Here is a 21027-nt window from a genome sequence, read left to right on the forward strand (position 1 = left end):
ATTTAGCTGAAATGCAAAAAGTAATAATACAGAAGATTTTTTTGTAGGACAGTGATAAAGTAGGTCATTTTATTTTCTCCACCAGAGATAAAGTTAAAAAAAAAAAAAAGAAAACCACCCCCACATTTAACAGGTAGTGTTCTTGACTTTTGCCTCCTCCTCCTCCACCTGGCCCACGCCTCTTCTCACCTAGCTCACCTTCCAGACACATGACACCTGCGGAGTCCACGGACTGCACGCTGACATGGAACCAGCGTACCGAGGTCTGGGTCGCTGTGTTTGTTGTTTCTGGTTGGCCGTGGCCTTCGACGTCGTCGGACTGCTCGTCCTTCTCATCGGCGTGTTTGTCAACGTTTTTTTCTACGACCTCCTGATCTACGCCGGCGCCATAGTCATCTTCCTCAGTCTCGTGTGGTGGGTCTTCTGGTACGCTGGAAATATCGAGGTGCTCCCCTCGGAACTGGAGGATGACGTGGGCTTAACAAAGAAGGACAAAGGTGGCATCGGCGGTGCGGTTCGCCGGCTGTCCAACCGCGTATCCAGCAGCCTCAGGAACTCGCTGCGCAGGAACGGAGCGGCGGTACCAGGCAGTGGCAGGCGGCAAGGCGGAGCGCGGAGATCTGCTGCGGGTCAGAGTGTGACCCCGCATTCGGAGCAGGTGGTTGTTGCCATGGCAACCTTGACGCCAACTTTACGGACTCCTGACCCTTTGGTGGGGTGCTACGACGCGGAGATGCCTCCCACAACAACTGAAACCTCTCCAACTTGACGGAAAAAAACAAAACAAGGGTGAGGTCTTTGCAAGACTAAATGATCAAATGATTGCCCAAGTTGTAATTCTGAAAAGTATTTTTGCTTTTAAAATATAATTCCATAATACAAAACTGCATTGAAGGTTGCATTAAATCTTTTTTTGCCATTCTTACCAGACATACTAGTTTGAATGAATCTTAAATGCTCTCTTGCTTTGTAGTTTGACAGTTACAAACCACAAGTATTATCACAAGCTAATTATTAACCTCAGTTGAGTCCCCACTAAAAGACCACACCAGTTTAAACAATAGAAACGTGACACGTACTTCCACATAATGGTTGTTTCCCTTATGATCATTTATTTTTATTTCGCTTCCAGATGCATTCTGAAATCATTGCTGACCTGGGGAGAGTCTGGATGTGCTTTGACTTGGCTCAATATTATTATTTTTTAATTCATTTTTATTTTATTTCTTCAAAAACCATGTTGAAGTGTGTTGTTCGTGAATATTGAGTTGCAATTGCAGTCATAATTATAATGAATGGTTTATATTTCTAATAAAAACATTCATCTGTATATACCTTGAAAGGCTACATTCAGAATATATGAATTTATTGTTTTGTTTAAGGCTACACTGCACAATTTCTCAAAACATCCAAGTTGTTTAAATGAGATTTGACAACAGACAGGACAAATCATACAATATGTTGTTAAAATGGTGAAAGTGCAACAACTTCCTTGTTCCCACTCGGAGTGATAACAAATGTCAATGAGTAACCTTTGGAATAAGGTTGACTTGATCAAACTGCTTCCATGTGACTGCTCTCACCATGAATCTGAGCATATCTACTTCACTGCAAGAGTACATGGAAGCTGCTTTAGGAAACCCTGACCAATGCAAAAACAAAATGAATCATTGAAAAGCATAATTGACTATTGAATTTTGGTGACAATAAAGTTATGTCAATTATAGCAGGTCCTGCTTTACAATTACAAATTGGTGCTATTTCTTTTATAACCACTAGACGGCCCCAACGAGCGCTACTGAGCTTGACTCCACCCTTAATGCATCAGAAGAAGCTCTCTCCCGGATGTAACGAAAGCAGAAACTCTCCATGTGTTTTGGTTACTCTAGTTCAAGACGTTTAACTTGGAAACGGTTGAAAATGAATATATTTGTTTACAGACTAACAGTCTTTTCCTTTAAAGTTATTTACGAAACCGTACCGTAAATCCCGCCAGCTGTCGCGTAACTGCTCATTCGAGAAGCTAACCCTGCTAATCCACGCGCTCGTTCCTTTATGAAGCATGGAGATAACCGATCGTGATTTTCTCAACACTCCTCCCTTAAAAACCGTCAGGTTTGGAGGTAGTGTTGTGGAAGTATTAGCCAAGTATAAACAGGTGAGTAGTCAAGTTTGTTCTGCACCTTTGGTAAACAACTCGCGCTTTTTAAAATGTCTATATTTACGTACTGCCGAATATTATTCTCACTGTGGTAATCTGTTTCTCTTCTATGAAGGGAGACTTGAGTGACTACGAACTGCTGAAGCATCAGCTGACTGATCCTGACATCAAGGTAAAGGATCATTGTTGTGATGGCTGTCAGTTTTGCACATGTTCTCTCTCTCTCCTCGCAGGATGCTCAGATGATTACATGGCTACAAGAGTTTCGGAATTGTATCACTCACCTCACCAAAGAACATGAACAACTCATCTACACTCTCTTAGTCAGTATTTTGCAACAGCATTCATTTCATTCTCATTGACTTAATATATCCCCAAAATATAATGCCTGTACTTGTTTGCAGAGGCTTCCCTGGGTGGATCGAAGCCAAGCAGTGGCGGAGGAGTACATGGCCTTCCTTAGTAACCTGGTATCAGCACAGACCGTCTTCCTATGTGCATGTCTCCATATGGTTGTCAAGCACTTCACGCCGAGTAGGTTTCTACCTCCGTCACAATCTTGGCAATGTGTTTTTTTTTTTAGGAATGATGTGTGTTTGTTTCCAGGAAGGATAACCATCTCTGAAGGAGGAGTCGATATGTCGGATACAGATGATGAAGATGAAAGTATGTGTTCTTCCTTATTCTCACACTGAAGTCCCAGTGTTGAGAAATATCTTACGCAAACATGGCAAATGTTTATAGATGAGCCGTTATGTTGCAGGTTTAGCTTCAGCCTTTGTTTTGCTGACTGAATTAACACGTAAAAAATTTTTTTTTTAGATCTCCCCGCACATTTCAACCGCTGCCACCAAGCTTTGCAGCTCATCGCCAGATATGTCCCATCGTAAGTCATTTTTATTCTTTGAGCACATTTTGTTTTTTGGCTTTGTTTAGTGCATGACATTCCGCTATTCCTTCTTTCCAGCACAAGTCACTTTCTAGTGCCCATTTTGCAAGAGAGGTTTCCGTTTGTTCAAAAGTCCACCAGAACTCTGGTAAGCCACAGATAAATACATGACATACTATAATACATACTGCAGTACTGTCTTAATGTGTGTGTGTTTTTCTCTGCAGGAGTGTTACGTCCACAACCTACTGAGACTGACCGTGTACATACCGACCATTCGACGAGACGTACTGGAGATCATCATTGGACAGATGCTTAAACTAGATGTAAGATTTATTTTCCGGCCAAATAAATAAATGAGAATTATTTTTTTAGGTGACAATGTGAATCAACACAGCCTCGATTCCGTTTTAGGTGAGCGCGTCCCGTTCTGATATCGAAGAGGCCGAAGAGAAAATGATTCAAAACCCCACGTCAGGCAACTCTACCGAAGAGGCCCTCTTCGATATGGTACGGAAGAGATCATTGTCGTCATCGTCGTCTTGTGTAGAGTTGAAAATAGACTGTGTGCGCTCTAGGACGAGGACCTGGTGACACAGGAGTCCCCCAATTTGGATATCATGTCCCACCCGGTGGCTGAGAGGCTCGATTCACTCATGGCAATCCTGTTGGCGTATATCAAGGATGTCTGCCTTGCCAATGGTACCCCGTTACTTCTTGTCACTCGCTCGCTTGGACCGACCACTAAGAATCATCAGAATACATTGTCTTAATTGACTTGAGTTATTCAGAGCTATCCTATCTTCACTTGCAGGCAGTCTTCATACAGACCGAACAAAGGAATTGTACAGGGACTTGTTGGATGTGTTTGACAAGCTCATCTTGCCCACGCATGCTTCGTGTCACATCCAGTACATGATTTTTTACCTCTGCAGCTTCAGGCTGGTGAGTCTGCTGCCCCCCCCCCCCCTTTTTTCTCCCCTTACCGAGGGTGGCTGGCTGTATTCATATTTATTGATAATTGGGTCTTCAAGGCACTCGCGGAGGCTTTCCTGGAGCACTTATGGAAGATTCTGCAGAATCCATCTCAGCCCGCCGTCCTCCGCCAGACTGCTGCGGGATACATGGGAAGTTTCCTGGCCAGAGCCAAATTCATCCCTGTGCTGTAAGCTTCTTGACAACTTTGCCCAAGTGAATATCTGGCGCTTCATTCTGCCCTCGCACTCCAACTCCTCCATGTTATCTCCCGCAGAACAGTGCGGGCGTGTCTGGACCTGCTCATCCCGTGGATCCATCGCTATATCGACAGTCAGGATAGTAAAGGCGGGCAGGCCTGCTGTGACATCAGCCTCCACGGACCCTTCTACACCGCCTGCCAGGCCGTCTTTTACACCATAATCTTCAGACATGGAGCCATTCTGGCGGTAGACATGAAGAAAGGTAAACATCTGTGCGCTCTTTTACTCATCGCGCTTCTTTGCGATTGTGATTATCGACGAGTTAGTTATCGACCTTTCGAGTTTATAATTGCAAATAGCTGCCACAAGATGGCAGCAAAGCACCATTGTTGCCTCAATGAAAGTCCTGAACAAAATTCCATCAGAAAATGATTTCTCACCGGAATCATTCGTGTCGAGTGCTGTTGTCCGGTCCTTTCCATGAATGTTGTGTGTCGTGTGTATCAGGCTTGGAGTACCTCCAGAGTTTGAACCTGGAGAGGGTGGTGATGTGTCTGATGAACCCGCTTAAAGTGTGTCTCCCAGCAGTCACCAATTTGTTTGCAGCAGTCACCAGGTAAGTGCTCAGCAATTGTTACGGCGCTAGCTTTCATCGTACGCCAGATTCTCCAGTGCTTTGCTGTGGCCCCCCCCAGGAAATATCAGGTGGTTTTCTGTTACACCATCATAGAGAGAAACAACCGCCACTTGTTGCCCGTGGTGCACAGCTCTACAGGAGGTGACAGCGTGAGCACCAACACCAACCCCTTGGACAGCTTCTTTCCTTTTGACCCCTACCTGCTAAAAAAGTACGTATTTTCACCAAGCTGAAGAAATTGTGAAACACAACATTTTTTTTTTTAATGCACGCAGGTCTGGTCAACTGATAGAGCCGCTCTACCAGGTGTGGGAGGAGCCGGCAGACTCGGAGCTGGTCGTTCCTAAAAGAGTCCGTCAGGTATGTCGCCTAGAGGATGCAAGGATGAGCGTTCTCCCGAATACTAACAGTTGTTTTGTCAGGGCTCCAAAGAGGACGAACTGGACTTCCTGGGCAGGGAGACGCCGCAGTGCGACGAGATGGTCGGAATGACACCCAACTCGTTTGAATCCAACCCCAGTATCGGCTCACCTCCCATCTACTTCCAGAGACAGTGCTAGTTCCACATGGCTCCTAATATTCGACCATATTTGTAATGATTCACATTGCATTCATATCCGGGTGAAAACGTCAACGTTCTCATCTGGTCTTTTTATGAATTTGTTTTTTTTTCTTCCCCTTATCTGGTGCAATAGCAAGAAACATTCATGAGGTTAGCGTTAGAGCCGTGTATACTCTCAAAAGATTTGTGGTTTGGTTGAATTTTACAAGCAGTTGTACAGATATTATATGTTAAGTCTTCCTTTTGGTGGGGATATGTAAACTAATGATCCTTGTTATATTTGCTTCTGTGAGGGGGGGGGGGGGGGGCGATAAATCAAATGACTTATTTTGGTTTTAAATGTATTCTCTGCAGTTGTTGAAAAATGGTTTGACTTTTGATAGGAATTTGAATACCGAGTCATTTATCAGTTATTCCTTTATTATAAAAGAGTAACAGAAAGAATGAGGCCACAACAAAGATTCAGTCTGGTTGAAATACAGGACATGTATGTGCGTTGTTCATAGAAATATAAAGAACCATGACGGATGGCTGTTTGAACTCTTGATTACCAACGACACAAGATTACACAACGGGAGCTAATATTGTACAACAAGGTCCCTGGCATCATGCAATGATGTCGACCCATGTTCAGGTTGGTCTCGCGTATCGACGCTAAATCTGGCTCTGCTTCCATTCACAATGGGAGAAAATGAAACAATTGAGGTCAACTCACTTGACGCTTGCTTGTTCTTAGCAGATGGGAAGGAGTTATTACGGAGAATGGTGGATTGAGATTGGCCTCCATCTACATGCAGAGTTTTTTTCAAAGGGTAGAAAATAGGAAAGAATAGTAGTTGTGCATCATCTGTGTAGTGTGGTCATGCCTAAAGTGAACACGTTCAAACAAGAGGGCAAATGTTTTCATGGAGATATCTGTCCAGGTCTTGGTCGAGTCCATTTGCAGAAGCCACACTGGAAGCTGAGGATGTCAAATTGGATGTATACTGAGCTTTGGCATTAAATGGTAATGTGTGTGTGTGTGTCACAAGGAGCTGTGGATCTGAAATAAAGTCTTATTTTGAAAAGGTGTGTGTCGGAGGGCGCTGGCTGGCTCAGTTGAGTGTCTGATTGGAGAGCTTGGGCTAATGTTCTTCCCCGGTCGTCCTTTGGGCTCACATGTAGTGAGGGCTGACATCTGGAGCAACTTCCTTCTCTGTCACTGTTCACAGGTCAGTAGAAAATGGAAAATTCACTTTGAAATACATTTTATTGTGCATTTGGAGTCTCCAGGATTGTAGAAAAACTTGATCTATTTATCCAGGTGTTGCAGAGATGCTTTTATAATCTGTTTGGGGCGATCGTTTTTGACTTTGTTCAATTTGATCCATGTTCTCTGAAGCATTTTTTTTTTTATCTATTACGTCACAGTCTTTGAAGCGGCACTAGCATCATGGGTGTGGTCAAACAATTTGGGCAAATCGGCCATCTTTAACACTCTGAGTGACTTTTGCAGTCCAAACAAGTCAATATCGCCAAAGTGGAGAGACCAAAATGTTCCATTGTTGGATGCAGTCATCCACACAAGTCCATCCCCAGCATTAGAACCTGGTTAAATTCGAATTTTCAGGGCAAACTTCCCACATCTGTGGAAAGTCTTGCTTGTCTAACACAAGCAAAGCTTAGTTTACAATTTTGAAATGAAAAAAAAAGTTGGCTTTCATCCAATTTGGAATGACTTTAGAATGGGTGGGCAATGTTTGATCAATTGATCCATACCTATGGCATCATGGGGAGTGGTGAATACGCCCTGCACCAGCTCTTTGGCCTCAACTGCCAGCTGCAAAGCGGGATCGGGAAGTGGCGAAAGTGTGTCGGGACTGTCTGCAGCCGGTGAGGACTTGTTGCTCCTGATATGTCAAACGCAAACCACAGGAGGAAATGAGCAAAGATGGCTGCAGACACTGCCATTGTATTGAAATGTATGACCTTACCCGTGTTCTCCTCCAAACAAGCTTGGGGTCGTTAATACCTTGTGGACGTTCTGAGGGAATGAAGGTGATTATTCATATTTCATATTCTCACTTTTGAAGAATGTGCAGAACTGTGAAAGGACAAATTTTTTTTTGGAGAGTTCTCGTACCTGTGCAAAGCCTAGAAGTCTTTTGTTGGACATCTCAAGATGTTTTCTGTTGACTTCAGATTTGCGGAGCTGACAATCAATGGCAGTCAGCCTCCTGCTCAGTTCCTGCACCTCTTCCTGGAAAAAACACATCACTCTGGTCAATTAAGACGTTAACCGATGGTGGGAAGATATCTTTTATCTTGAATGAGCAAATTACAGAAAATAACAAAAACGGATGGCAGAAATATTTGGAGAGCTTTAAAGAGAAAGAAAATATCAGACACAACCACTAGAGGGCAGGATTGTAACAAAGAACGTTTTATAGACTGAGAAGACAAAAGAGAATCAAAAGAATGGAAAGGCCAAAGCTTGGACAAATAAAGCTCAAATATAAAAGCGTGCCTGGCCTGAGCTCAGAGGTTTTGTAAATCATTTGTCTGCCATAAAAAAACAACAACCCTGATTGGGTCAAGTGATGGTTTATTGGATCACTTGGCTGGCTTTCCAATTGGCAGTGCTAGTTCAGTTCTCATTGCACCATTCCCAAGTTGGATGCTGCTGCTGCAAAAAAATAAAAAACGAGATCTAAAGATTTCAATGGGAGCGGAATAACAAAAGAGCCCAGAGATCATTGCAAGTGATGATTGAATGGGAGTCAAAGTGAGGTCGCTGCTCCCTGAGAGGCAGCGTGAAACCGAGGGATTTAGCGCTCTCAGATGAAAAGCTGCCAGAGAAAGCAAATGGGTGAAAAGCCTCGGCTTCATCAAAGCGAGGTGCTGCTGAATATTGGGACTGCGGCTCAGTCAGAGCCCGACGTGTTTCACCCAGGCCGACAATGCTGCAGGCGTTTGTTCGGAAAAGAATGGAAACAGCAGAGTTATTTTCGCACAAGAGCTGTTGTGCCTTCCTTCTCAGCATCGAGCCTTTCTTGTGGCACATGAGGACAGATGGCGCCATACTGTGCTGCATTCAGATACATGTAATTATGTTGCAACGGGAGAGCTCGGATTACGTTCTTTTCATGCTGCCTGTAGTGTGTGTGGAGTGTGAAAGAACAACTAATCTGCTAACCAAAAAAAAAAAAATAGTAAAGCCGCCCACTTCCGCTGCATAATCTAATGAGATCCAATGCAAGTGCTGTTTTTGAAACCTATTGTGGTTTTTCTCCGGACTCACTTTTGTAGCTTCTCCTCGCGATTGTCTCTTGCTGGCCAGCTGGTTCTTTAGGTCTTTAATCTCGGCCTCCAGGAGCTGGATCACCTCTTCGTAGTCCTGCTCCGCACTGCTCCCGTGACGCTGCACCACCTCGGCCTCTGCCGCTTGCAGTTGGCTCTTCAGACGGGTATTCTCCTCCACGGTCAAACACGCTTTCTGAAAGGAAGGAAGGAAGGACGGACGTTCTTTCTGTCGTCACTGATGAATTTCTACATCTTTTTTTTGTCTCGTCGTCCTATACCTCCGAGGTCTTCTGCAGCTCATCCTCGAGCGTTTTCTTGCTGTGCTCCATGTCCTTTAGTACCACCTGCCAAAAGAAATATCACGTGCAACTCATTGACCTGCAGAACAGAAAGTATCGTGTGTGTGTGTGCTCTTTTTAATCGAAGCAAGAAGACTTATTGACATGCCTCATGAAAAGCAAAATACTTATTCCAACTGTCAGCAGTCACTATAAATAAGGTTGGATGCCTTCAACCTGGACTGACACATCCAGAACAAACATGAAGATGCAAAGCGAGTGACTCCGACTGCACGTGATACAAATGGATTGATTCACAATTTGTTCAGTCGGTTCGACGTCTGTCTTCTTAATTAGATTGAATTATTACACCTTTGATTTGTCTTCCAAATGAATCCCAAAACGTGAAATAAATGTAGAAAAATGATGGGCTGTGGCGATGTAGTTCAGTGTAAGGTGCTTGTGAAATTATGTCATCAAAAACAGCCAATTTTCTTTTTTTAATGATTTGATTTATCACCTTGAGCTGCTTCATTTGGGTTTGCAGCTGTTTGACCTCTGTCTGAAACTGCTCCATTTCCTCAGTAGCGTAGCTGCACTCCGATTCATACGTCTGCGGACACAAAAGCGAATTTACATCCGGAGTCCAATCGCTAATCCATAATCGTCGATAGCGCACATCTTACGGGAGAATGGAAGGCCGACGTGTCCATCAGACTGGCTGCTTCGTGATAGGAGAACATAAAAGGACCCGCCCCTAAACTCAGCTCCTCCAAATTGTCCTGGAAAATGGACCGTGTGGCCTCAACAAAGTCTGGCAAAGTTTGGAAAGGGCACAAGTTAATTTTTAAAACTGTCATGAAAATGCAACTCTTATTTGAATCTTCCAAATGAGCGGTGCCACAACGAGTGGGTGACATTGAGGCGTCCCGGCGAGGCGGGGCGAGGCGAGGCTGCCATTTGACAGCGTTTCAACACAGATGTGTCACTTTTACTTTGCGTGTGTGTGTGTTTACCTCCATAGGCCACGGTGCCTTGCGGGTCCGTCGTCAGGCTCTGTCGTAACCTCTTCCTTTTCTCATCGCTGACGTCCAAGCCGAGAAAAGACAGAGCCTGCGGGCCATCCGCACAGTTAGCATACACATGAGCTGCACCTGTCTAGCTTCAGATGACTTTGCAAGCTTGCCAAGCATATTTCATATGGTGCAACAAAAAAAAAAAATAAATAGCTGAATTATTGTTGTCTTGTTGATGGTCATCAAATTGTAGTTTCTGTCTACTGTGTTTTGGAATGAGCTGAAGAACCAAGAGAGAGAATAATATTTAAACCTTTACGCTGGAATCTCATGAATGAATTGGAAAATGAGGGTAAAGCCACGTGATACAAAAATAGTGGCAAACAGAGTTCTGAAAGAGTAGATGAAGTCAAATCAGTGTAAAAGTGCAGGCAGAGTCAGATTCCAAGAAGGATGAAGAATTACATGAGAGAGGAGAGAGAGCGAGAGAAAGCTTCGGGCTGGATAAGAATACAAAATGACAAAACAGAGAAAAGAAGCTGCAAGCCAGTACCGAAATTCCCTGAGTACAATAAATTTGAATACATGAAATAAGATGAACTGAAACATCAAAAGACTTTACAGTTTGAGTGTTTTTTGCAAATTGCATCAAATAAACATACGGAGGATTATTATTGAGTTTTTCTTTCTTTCCCAACACAAATGATGTTTACATGTTGTACACTAATATCATATAAAAACAATACAAAAAGTGAATATCAACTTTTCATCTTTGTAGTTCAGGCCACTGGGAAATAGGAGTTGAATGCTTGAACACATTGAGCGGCAATTGAAAATTCAAATTTAGCAAACTCACCAAATCCAACTTGTCTGATTTGAGGCGAATGTAGGGGTCCAGGGTGATCTTGGGTTTGGTCCCTGTGGGTGACCTCTGATTGCTTGAATCTAGAGAGGGGGGGAAAAGAAACGATTATAGAATAACATGTCAGGTCATCGGACAATAACAACGGCAGGCAGGGTAAAGATATACAAGATATTGTGTCTGGATTTTGTGGAAGTGGGTAGTTGCAGTGATCAGTAGTTATTTTACTCTACCAATGTGAGGTGGAAGGATAAAAAACAACATGATTAAAAAGAGTGGCCTTGTGGAGAGATGAGTGATTATGTAGATGAGAGCGAGGGAACACTGTGAAAAACACCAGAGCAGACAGCCAGTGTCTAATACTAATTTGATGAGCTTCCCTGTCCCAGATTTGTGAGTCTGCTTGTTGTTATGTGTTTACGAATGCGCTATTGCCGGCCGGGAGTATCCTGATAGCGGCGCAAAACCTGCTCTTCCCATCCAAAGGATTTAAAAATGTCCCACCCCTAACCGATAGTGATGACTGGCAGACCTGCCGCCGTGGCAACAGCCTGTCCTGTTGAAAATCAACAATGGCTTCAAATCATCATCAAAAAGGATAATTTGATTGGAAATGTGCTGGTCCCATTGCCTATTTCTAGTTTTTTTGGGGGTGCCTTTTCATCATGAAGCCCATAATTGTAATCTTTGCAGATACAAAAAGAATTTGGCCTCATGACTCATGTGAAGGTGACAGGTGCGTGCTTCTAGGTAAAGCTTTACCAATGTGGACACATGTCTGTTTATCTTCCTAACAGGATTGTGTACCACTGATGAGCTGCAGCGTAACAAGGAGGTTGTCAGCTTGAAGAGATGAGCGTTGCATGTGCAGCTATTTCTTTGCAAGTCGAGCGGCAGGTGCGATCCTACAAATTATAGCGTCTCACAATTAAAATAAAATACAAAAAAATTATCCATTACCTGAAAGGCTTTAAAGCTGTCTGTATGAAATCAGAGCAAAAAAAATAAATAAAACAAAATATATATATATATATCTTGGCACCTGTTTGGAAAGGGCTGACATCTGTCACCGCTAGCAACTGACTTAACTAACAAGAGCCTGAAAGGGAGCTAAGGGGTCAGACCACCTAGAAAATAACCTTGACTGTGATAATCCTGGTCAATAGGATTGGGACGGGATGTTTGGGTGCTGGGACCCACGTGTGACCCTTACCATTGGAGTCATTTGTCTGCTTGTCTCGTTTGAAAGCAAAATAAAAAAAATATTAAGCCCATGAAGCTCACTCACTCCATTTGCAGGAATGCTTCAATTCACCTGGAGCTGATGATTTGCTTTAGGATGAATTTTAATAGTCCTTGTTTGGTCATTTCATCAAGTCTGTCACTAGAAGTCCACTTGTCAATCACTTTTGCTTAACCCGGTGCAGGTCAAAGACAAGTCACACTGCAGGTGGTGGTGGTGGGGGGGGGGGGGTGTTGCATTAATCTTTTCCGCCACACCGAAGGCTAAATCTCAATGTTCCCCGTTTTTCAATTTAGTGATAAGTATCTTCATCCATTAAGCTTGAAATTTGTTGAACTTGCTCCCTCCCTCCCATGGCGCCCAGATGTGCCATAAGTCTGTCGTAAATTCATCCCCCCCAAAAAAAACCTCGACCTCTGGTGAGAACCATGCCAACATTTAGACGTTACACATCTGACCTTCTCTGTATTCAAGTGAAATGTGGTTCAGAAGACATCATGTTTATTGTGACCTGAAATGTGGATATCCGGCGGACATATGTCAGGAGACGGCGGGGGCACTGGAGTAGTAGGTTCCTCGGCACAGATCTACAAAGGAAACAAATTGAAAGATGGATAGAAGTAAATGTCTGATTCCTTGGAAGTCCAGAAATCCAAGCTGACCTCGGGTGATCGGATGTGGACCTTTAAGCGTCCAGAGTTGCCCGTAGCCCGCTGAACACCGTTGTGAAGAGACGTACTGCTTTGGAAAAGTCCTTTACCTGGGATGAAGGCAATCTCCACTGCGCTTTCTTGACTGGGAATACAACAGAGGGATTGCTCACATGTGCCATTGAATGAAGGAAGGGTCATCAACGGTGTGACTCGGATGGGAAGCCACCTGGATTTGGCTTTGTTCAGCATACTTTTGGCCTCCTCGTGCGTAACACCTATCAAGGACTCTTTGTTAATGGCAATGAGCTGATCTCCTGGCCGCAGACGTCCGTCCTGCGCAAGCCAGACAAAAATACAATGCCTTCAGTTTGGCAGGTGATGGGTTTCCAATTGGATTCTTTTTCATCAATATAATTCAATATATCCTTTGACCCCAAAAATGTCACCGACATTTGATGAAAATGTTTCCGTGAAGAGAGATTCGATGGATCTCTTTGGCGAAACGATTGTAATTGAGAAAAAAAAATGAATGTTTCAAACATGATGGGGAAGTACTCAAATCAGATGTGATATTTTCATAGCCTCAAGGCGTTGTAAGAATTGAATTGAGATCATGTAAAAGTGTGGAAAAAAAACAACAACCCCAAAACAGTTCTTTAGAGAATAATTCCGCCATATTGTGTCTATAATGCGCTCCTCTCCTTGCTTGTCATATTCCCCCACAGTGGTGAGATGAGTGGGCGACAGAGAGGCGAGGAGGATGGGATTTAAAAAGTGGAAGGAGATGTGAAGAAAGGCAAATCAGAGAAGAGTGAGTTGGCCAACCTTCACCCCCGCCGACATTTTCATTGTGTTTCGGGCTTCCCACTTACCCGGTGACAGTCTCCACCGGAAAGAACCTCCTGAATGAAAACGGCCGGACCATCGGGGCGGTTTGAGCCACCTCCCAGGGTGATGCCCATACTGGTCGATTGAGTCACAGAAATCAGCTGAATCACTCCTTCACCCGGGTGACTAAAAAAAAACAGCATATTAGCAAAGTTCCATTTTGCTTGTTGTTGCAAACAAATATTGGGAAGTCATCAGACCTGAGCGAGCGCATCATAGATCCGCTGTTGTTGTGCGTGTTCTGAGAGCCGGCCGGGCTTAACAATAAAGGACTCTGGGAGCGAGATGAAGAACCAGATGATGTACTTTCCAAGTAGCGACCTCCTTGGGATTTGGAATAAAGGACAATGGGTAATACTGTAAGTAGAAAATTTAAGACACATTTTCATCAATTGTGTAAGATAAAAAAAAATTGCAAAGAACAAGTTTTAGCATTGAGGTATATATATATATATATTTTCTTTTCTTCCAGTTTTAGCAAACTCAGCCACGGTTCTGTTGAAGTACCAGCTGGCTGCTTGGTTTAGCAAGGAAACAGATGTTGGCAATTGTGTAACGGACAACTGCACTTGTCCTCAACCATTTTTAAAGCTTGACTGAGCTCATTTTACCCTTTGGGCTCAGAACTTTGACCAAAACACAAGCTTTTTTTTTTTTTTTGCTGTATTACGGTCTGCATTTTTCTTACCTTGCTGTATTGGAGAGTTGCGTGTTGATCCTGTGCTACCATTGGAGCCATATTTGTCCATTAGCTCAGCAAATTCTTTCCTTTCCAGGGGAACAAAATGGGAAAACGAGAGTTCATTGGTCATTTTCACGAGCGATCAATAATCCTAAAATGACATCCTGGTTCATGTTTGTATTGTTTTGAGGGAAGTGGAAGGTCACAGGAGACATAATTATCCATTCCTCCCAATGTCCATTTTCTCTCTTTATCTATACGTTTGACTTTCGGGTGGTTAGTCAGAGATTAACACACCAGGCTGCTGGCTCATCTTCTGAAGAGAGCAGCCTGAGGCTTAGCTCTCTCCCCTACTTTGGTCAGCTGTCACTCCAAAGCTAAGAAGGGGAAGTGTTTGCAAGAATATCTATCTATCATCCCAGGGCATTGAATGTTTATTTAAAGGGCGGAATGTTCCATTCTATTCTCCTTCCCTAAGAAATGAACCTCGACACGTACTTTGCTTCATCATCCCTGGCAATAAGAAGTCGCATGTGATTGGTTGCTGAAGCCGCTCTCAATATGTCCACAGCTCTGATGAAAACAAAACAATATTAATCAAGTGGAAGTAATATTGGATGAAAGAGTTGACTGCATTACCTGTCACTTGTGACACCTATTAGACTTTCTCCATTAACCTCCAAGATTTGGTCTCCTGGTAATAGGTTTCCTGGCAGAAATGAAAGACAGGTTCACTTGTCCAACTGTTGGATTATAATCTATCCCAAAATACTTCCAGATTGAGACAAAGAGTCCAGTGTTGCTGTAAACTTTGACTTGAGCTGGAAGGCGCAGCGCACTCGCTCGGTGGCGCATGTCGTGACATATTAGCAAATTGTGCTTTTCACCTCATGCATAATCATGCAAGGGGAGATTCGTGCTGGAAGTGTGGAAGAGATTTGCATGTGATTAAAGCCTTTTCATCATATTAGCGGCCAAGCACTTACGATCACATAGAAAGTGGCATTTTATATCTATTGCGCCTAAATGGCAGATTAAAAATAAAAATAAATGACCTTATTTATTTTTGTACTTTACCTGAAGATCAATTTCCAATTGATACAATTATACAATTCCAATTATACAAATATACCATTTAAAAAAAAAAAAATCATTCATGCATGAAATGAAAAATATAAATAACGGTTACGCTTACCATCACTTGAAGCAAGGCCACCAGGTAAAATCCTTTTAACGTAAACTCCAAATTCCTCTCCGGTTAGTTCCTTCACTCCTCCAATCACTTTAATTCCTAATGAGAAAAGATGAATTGAAACGTGCCCCATTTATAAGCATATGCATTTTTTTCTTTTTTTCAAGTATCATCAGCCAAATGGACATACGTGAGACAAACGTGACAAAGCTAATATGTTCATTTCAGGTCAGTCTTTTACTATGCTATTGATTATTATTGAATGATTAATATATCCTATGAATTGAATCAATTGCAAACAACCAAATCTGTATAAAACATGGCAGGTAGCATCTGCAAAAATGCGAAATGACTTTTTGAGAAACAAATTGAGAGAGGAAAGCGATGAGAAGCTTCTATAGGCTGACATTATGAATGCCACAGTCTTATACTATGCATAACAAGATGTTCAACATGCCTAAAGCTGCATCATTGCATTAGGACTCCCCCAACACACAGTCACACATTCACAGCAAAGTCTTCCCTATCCTTGAAAACGTCCTATTAAATCTTTACATCAAGGTTTGTTTCGCTTAAGGCCAGCATTAGCCTGTTAGCACAGACTATATTGAAACCTTAATTGGGTCTGAAGCAAAGGCGTGCATGTTAATTAGGACCAAAAATGGGGTAACAATATTCCTTATCTCAGTCCTCCAACCTTTCTTATCCTTCTCCAAGGAAAACACTTCCTCTTTCTTGTGTTCAGCCTCAAAGCATTTTCAAGCCAACTCACATCAGATAGGAAAAAAAAACATCAACCGCCTGCCTGCCTGAAAGTAGCCGCAGCAAATACAAAATAATATTTGCTTTTTCAAATCGAGTTCTCTGCTTTCAGAGACATGACAGCTTTGCAACAATAATAATAATAATAATAATAATAATAATAATAATAATAATAATAGTAAACATAGCTGGTGCTTGAGATTTAAAAAAAAAAAAAATGCTTTGAATTAAAAAAAATTGCAAATTGCCTCCAAAAGTATATGAAATTCAAGGTGTGACCAAGCCGCATGCGTAGAGTGTAATGGAAGTGACGTAGAGATAAAAACAACAGCACTCAGCTTTCTGCATTCTTAACCCAGCTAAGATAAGTGGATTAGGGCTTTACTACATGACCTACTTTGGCTCACAGGCAAACACTGATACTGAGCAGGGATACCTCCTCTGCAGAGAAAATCCCTTTCAAACGTACTACTTGCATTATTAGACATATTCAACAGCAAGCTTGCATACATACATCCTAGTTGCACAAGGATGGAGCTGATTTGATTGCATTATCACTTGTCATGGCGGCATTTCATCACCAAGCCGCCCAAAAACTCTTGTCAAAATAACTATTTATTACTATGAATGAGTTTATTTGGAACATTCGGAAAAACACTTCATTAGTTAGAAATTGATGCTGCGTGGCAACACTGTCGGCTAACGCTAATCTATGCTAACACTTCTGTTCTGCTTATCTTTTGGCTTTGACAGGCTTCAGCCACTGCGGCAAAATGTTTTTTTTTTTCCACTTTGTCCAAGCTATCTGATCATGTCATTGGCTGAGAAAATTAATACAGCCATTGAGTAAGTAGCCTCAACGATTGATAATAGTTTGGTAGATAACAAAACATTTGCATCCTTTTTTTGCATGCCAGTCACCCAACTATTTGTATCCAAATCTTTGTTGCTACTCATCTCTAATTTCCTAAGCACTGATGTACTCACCTAAGCCATTCTCACAGTCTGTAAAGTCCATGGAATGAACCGTTCTGTCGACACCATATGGACCCATGAGTGTCCTAGTTCACCATGAAGAAAGAGGAGACCAAAAAGAGCATTAAGTACATTCCCAGGAAAATGATATTTTGACCAATGTGGACAGACACAAAATGCATAAGATATGAAAAGTTACAAGTTTTGTTGGTGACCTTTTTGTGACATGAAGAACTAGATGTCCATTAAAACTTAATGAAAAGAAGAAAACTAGTCAGGAAGGCCAAGAGCAACATTGGATGCATCTCCTGATGTAATACGCTGTAACAATAAAGCTTCTTTTATTGCTCGTTTAAATATGCAGCATGAACCAATGGCAGAAGGAGGAAAATACGGACATTTATTGCCACTACACATGAAACTCTGCTTGTACTATCTACCTGTAAAAATCTTCTTTTGTGATATCTTCCCAAGTGGCAAACAATATTTTTCTATGCGACTGCCAAGAAGCACGACAAGGAGAATGATCAATATTTCAGATTTCCCACTGCAATGAGGCTAATTGAGGACACAATGAAAAAAAATTGTTTTCCTCTTTTGCATTCATTAAATCCTTTCCATCTTCAGGATCTGGATGAATAATCCCATAATCTGTATTCAAGCAAATATTTAATTCTGCATTTTAGATGCGATGTTAATTATGCTGCAAAATGACAAGCAAACTGACAGACAAGTTTGTTTATCCCCACTTGTTTTTTTTTCTCTACTTAATTCAGAAAATTAGTCAATCTGCTAAAGAACAACAATATAAACAAGAGCAGCTACTTTGAAAATATGTTTGGATCCATTTTGTGAAAACCAATTCCCAAAATATTAATACTCTATTTTTTATTTTTTTAAATCTGTCTGCTTTTCTAAATAGTCATTTGTCTGCTCATGATGCTAATATCTTCTCTCAGTAACAGAGGTATAGGCATACCTGTATTCCATCTGGAAATATCTCAATAAAAATATTCCCAACGAAAATCTGCCTGACAACGAGACAACAAAATCCTCCACGCGTATTGACTAAGCACCTCACTGTGGGCTCAATTTACAAACCATCACTGATAGTGATACCAAAAAAAAAAAACATGTCCGGTCAACTTTTCTGGACATTTCCAAAGATAACAGACAATGGTTTTAATCCACAAAACGGCTTTTCGAGACCAAGCAGAATAAATCCACCCATGCAGTTGTCATTGCGCACGGCGGCTGGGCGAGTAGACGACAGATGGGAGAGAGAGTTCAACCTTCATCGTAGCAACGAGGAAAGAACGAGCTGCTGTTTTCACATGTTGTTCTCAAATCCCCACAAACATTTTTCAATAATAACAGAACGGCTCGGTTCCAAAAAGAGAAACAGGCTCCTGCTTGGTACAGAGTCGACGCCCTTATTTCCAAGTCTTTGCGCGCGTGCAAAAATACGCACACTTTCATATACATATTTCCTTTTTTTTTTGTTAGATATAAAAAAAAATAGTCTTCCATTTGTTTAACAACAGAACTGCGCGGATACCTCTGCTACCATGGCAACAAACACGCAAAAGTACGTCCAGAAAAAAGTGCGCGCGCGCGCGCGGGCGGGCAGGCTAGCGCGCATGATTTCAGATGGCCGCTTTTATTGATCGCTCACCTGCTTATGATGACTGCTCCTTTATACATAACGGAAAAGGTTGGCATCTTGTCATGGAGCCAGTTTCTCCGCCAGAACGGACGTTCAGAGCTTGCCCTGCCTCAGCCTCCCTCCGAGCAGCCGCCGCATGACGATACGCGCAAGACGCGCGCGTGTTGTGTGTCTGCACAGGCAAGCAGGCTGGCAGCCACGCAGGCAGCCACGCAGCCACGCAGCCACGCAGTCAGCCACGCAGCCAGCCACGCAGGCAGGCAGCTGCCTTGAAATTCCCGTAAAGCACCGCCACGCTGCTAACATCTCTCTCCTCCACCGACACCCTTAATCTGTTCCGTCATTTAAAAAAAAAAAGAGAGCGAGGAATTGGATTGTGAATGATCCCGATTGAGTCAGATGTAATATTGATCTTTTGATTCGACTTCAGATCAATTGTAAGTGTTAATATGACCTGAATTCCCCTCTGCGTAAAAGACCTTGGCAAAGCCTCTAGGTTTAGAAAGGAACTTGCACAATTTCCAGTGGAGTATAATATGGGGTTGTTATTGAAGATGACAAGGCAGCGAGCTCTTTAGTCAGAATGAGGGGGGGGGAGGGAGCAACAATGATTCAACTCTGCAAAATATCATCTTTTTCAACAGCTATGAATGAAAATGGACTGCATTAGAAAAACAGACAGAAATGATTCACAATAGCGTTTGCTTTTGGAAATTGGAAGAATTTGCTTGTGTGAATTCATGCAATGCCAGTTAAATGCTTTCCATGAGCTTTTTTTTTTTTTTTTTTTTTGCTGACTTATGTTTACTTTGATCTGTCACCACTGGCTTATGCAACATGAAATCCAACATTTAGGAAAAAAATCTAATACCTCGAGAAGCTTAGCTCTTCTTCAAAGCCTCTTTGCCACATATTTATTAAGAACTAAGGGGGCTCTTCGATTTTTTTTTAGCACTAGAGAATTTTTTCTCACTGGTGTAAGTCTTGCACAGCTCACCTTCAATCGTTTCGGGGTCATTTAATGACTAGTTTAACAGGTTAATTATCCAGATAAAAAGATCATCCCTTTTTGATTTTGAGGGATAAATCCCCTCTCCTTTTTGAAATGGCGTGAGCAACATAACTGAGACTGTACATTGCAATTGTTAGTGATGACAGGCTAATAGTGTGGGCAGAAAAACAACATTTGTCATCATTTATGGCACAGGTGTCAAACTCAAGGCTCGGGGGACAGATCTGGCCCACCATATCATTTTATGGGGCCACAAAGTCAAATCATGTTTTGAGCTTTCAATGTTACATCATTTTGACAATCAAACTATGAAGTCTTCCTCTGTCAAAAAAGGACATTTCATTTCTTAATATACATTTGAACAATGTGGAATTTCTCCTCATGGCCATTAATTTAGTCTCCACTTCCTTTTATTTGGCAGCCATAGCAACGAGCATTTGCCTCAGATCTTTAATCACTAAATCTGCACAGTGGGTCATTATCAGATTATGGGATTATCCACTCCACGCTGAGAAATCAAACGGGCCGGGACCCAATCATTGAGATACATTGCACTCAGTACTCCCGCTCTGTCACATACAGATGTGCACAAACACACACACAGACACACACACAAACACACACAGACTCCCGTATAATCCCATCAAACCAGTCAGCCATGCAAATAGCGAACATAAACTTCAGTGCATTGATTGGGTAGTCCTGAACTTGAGCTAAAAGTATATTGCATCAGATATCGGATATTTCGTTTTTCTTTTCCTTAGCCCATGACAACTATTTGATGATGATAGAACTTTTTTTCATCCCACAGTGGGGAAATGTACTTGTCACAGCAGAGCATATTTGTTATCTATTTGCAATTGATACAAAAACCATCTAAACTACTGGTGCATAGTCACACCTACCTCCTTTGAATGATGCGGTTCATTCTGATCGGAAACAAATCCCAAATCTAAATGCCTTTGCAAATTCTAGGGCTTTTTCATTGAGGATCAGAAAGCAGAGAGGAGATATTATGAATGGTCTTGAGGGGTCACTCTGGAATCCAGCCCCGAAAGGGGAGCATCGTGCAGTGGTCAAACTCTACCC

At 42.3% G+C, this 21027-nt stretch overlaps 3 protein-coding genes across 3 annotated transcripts; 2 read left to right on the top strand and 1 right to left on the bottom strand.

Annotated features, from left to right (window-relative positions):
• The first annotated feature begins 124 nt into the window (after nt 1–124).
• LOC147043856 (transmembrane protein 238) lies at nt 125–1752 on the top strand. The gene is made up of 2 exons (XM_085932936.1): nt 125–789; nt 1133–1752. Exon 1 carries the CDS (start codon nt 245–247, stop codon nt 767–769), a length of 525 nt encoding a protein of 174 aa, XP_085789062.1. The 5' UTR covers nt 125–244; the 3' UTR covers nt 770–789; nt 1133–1752.
• An 83-nt stretch (nt 1753–1835) lies between these two features.
• On the top strand, nt 1836–5601 carry rrn3 (RRN3 homolog, RNA polymerase I transcription factor). The gene is made up of 17 exons (XM_085932933.1): nt 1836–2158; nt 2277–2333; nt 2395–2484; nt 2566–2695; nt 2768–2827; nt 2984–3047; nt 3129–3198; nt 3278–3376; nt 3465–3560; nt 3629–3752; nt 3865–3995; nt 4085–4215; nt 4303–4490; nt 4736–4844; nt 4924–5076; nt 5141–5225; nt 5288–5601. Exons 1-17 carry the CDS (start codon nt 2063–2065, stop codon nt 5423–5425), a joined length of 1821 nt encoding a protein of 606 aa, XP_085789059.1. The 5' UTR covers nt 1836–2062; the 3' UTR covers nt 5426–5601.
• A 265-nt stretch (nt 5602–5866) lies between these two features.
• On the bottom strand, nt 5867–19050 carry LOC147043858 (syntaxin-binding protein 4). Its single transcript, XM_085932932.1, has 21 exons — nt 18936–19050; nt 17273–17346; nt 15527–15622; nt 14971–15040; nt 14830–14904; nt 14338–14417; nt 13850–14006; nt 13634–13775; nt 12988–13094; nt 12771–12903; nt 12620–12695; nt 10860–10948; nt 10004–10100; nt 9674–9801; nt 9508–9600; nt 8988–9053; nt 8708–8902; nt 7550–7666; nt 7401–7450; nt 7186–7316; nt 5867–6628 (listed from the first exon to the last, which is right to left on the bottom strand). Exons 1-21 carry the CDS (start codon nt 18980–18982, stop codon nt 6582–6584), a joined length of 2070 nt encoding a protein of 689 aa, XP_085789058.1. The 5' UTR covers nt 18983–19050; the 3' UTR covers nt 5867–6581.
• Nucleotides 19051–21027: the final 1977 nt, after the last annotated feature.

Source organism: Syngnathus leptorhynchus, chromosome 16, assembly GCF_054491065.1.
Source record: "Syngnathus leptorhynchus isolate UIUO chromosome 16, UIUO_Slep, whole genome shotgun sequence".
NCBI lineage: Eukaryota > Metazoa > Chordata > Actinopteri > Syngnathiformes > Syngnathidae > Syngnathus > Syngnathus leptorhynchus.

Bases quoted from the DNA above. Each gene is read 5' to 3' on its own strand.
- LOC147043858 (XM_085932932.1), bottom strand. From the start codon at position 18,982: ATGCCAACCTTTTCCGTTATGTATAAAGGAGCAGTCATCATAAGCAG. The intron at 13,095-13,633 runs GTAAGTGGGAAG...TGGCTTGCGCAG, and splicing joins CCGGTGGAGACTGTCACCGG to GACGGACGTCTGCGGCCAGG. The intron at 10,101-10,859 runs GTGAGTTTGCTA...GATGGCCCGCAG, and splicing joins AATCAGACAAGTTGGATTTG to GCTCTGTCTTTTCTCGGCTT.
- rrn3 (XM_085932933.1), top strand. From the start codon at position 2,063: ATGGAGATAACCGATCGTGATTTTCTCAACACTCCTCCCTTAAAAACC. The intron at 2,485-2,565 runs GTCAGTATTTTG...ACTTGTTTGCAG, and splicing joins AACTCATCTACACTCTCTTA to AGGCTTCCCTGGGTGGATCG. The intron at 2,828-2,983 runs GTATGTGTTCTT...TTTTTTTTTTAG, and splicing joins TACAGATGATGAAGATGAAA to ATCTCCCCGCACATTTCAAC.
- LOC147043856 (XM_085932936.1), top strand. From the start codon at position 245: ATGGAACCAGCGTACCGAGGTCTGGGTCGCTGTGTTTGTTGTTTCTGG.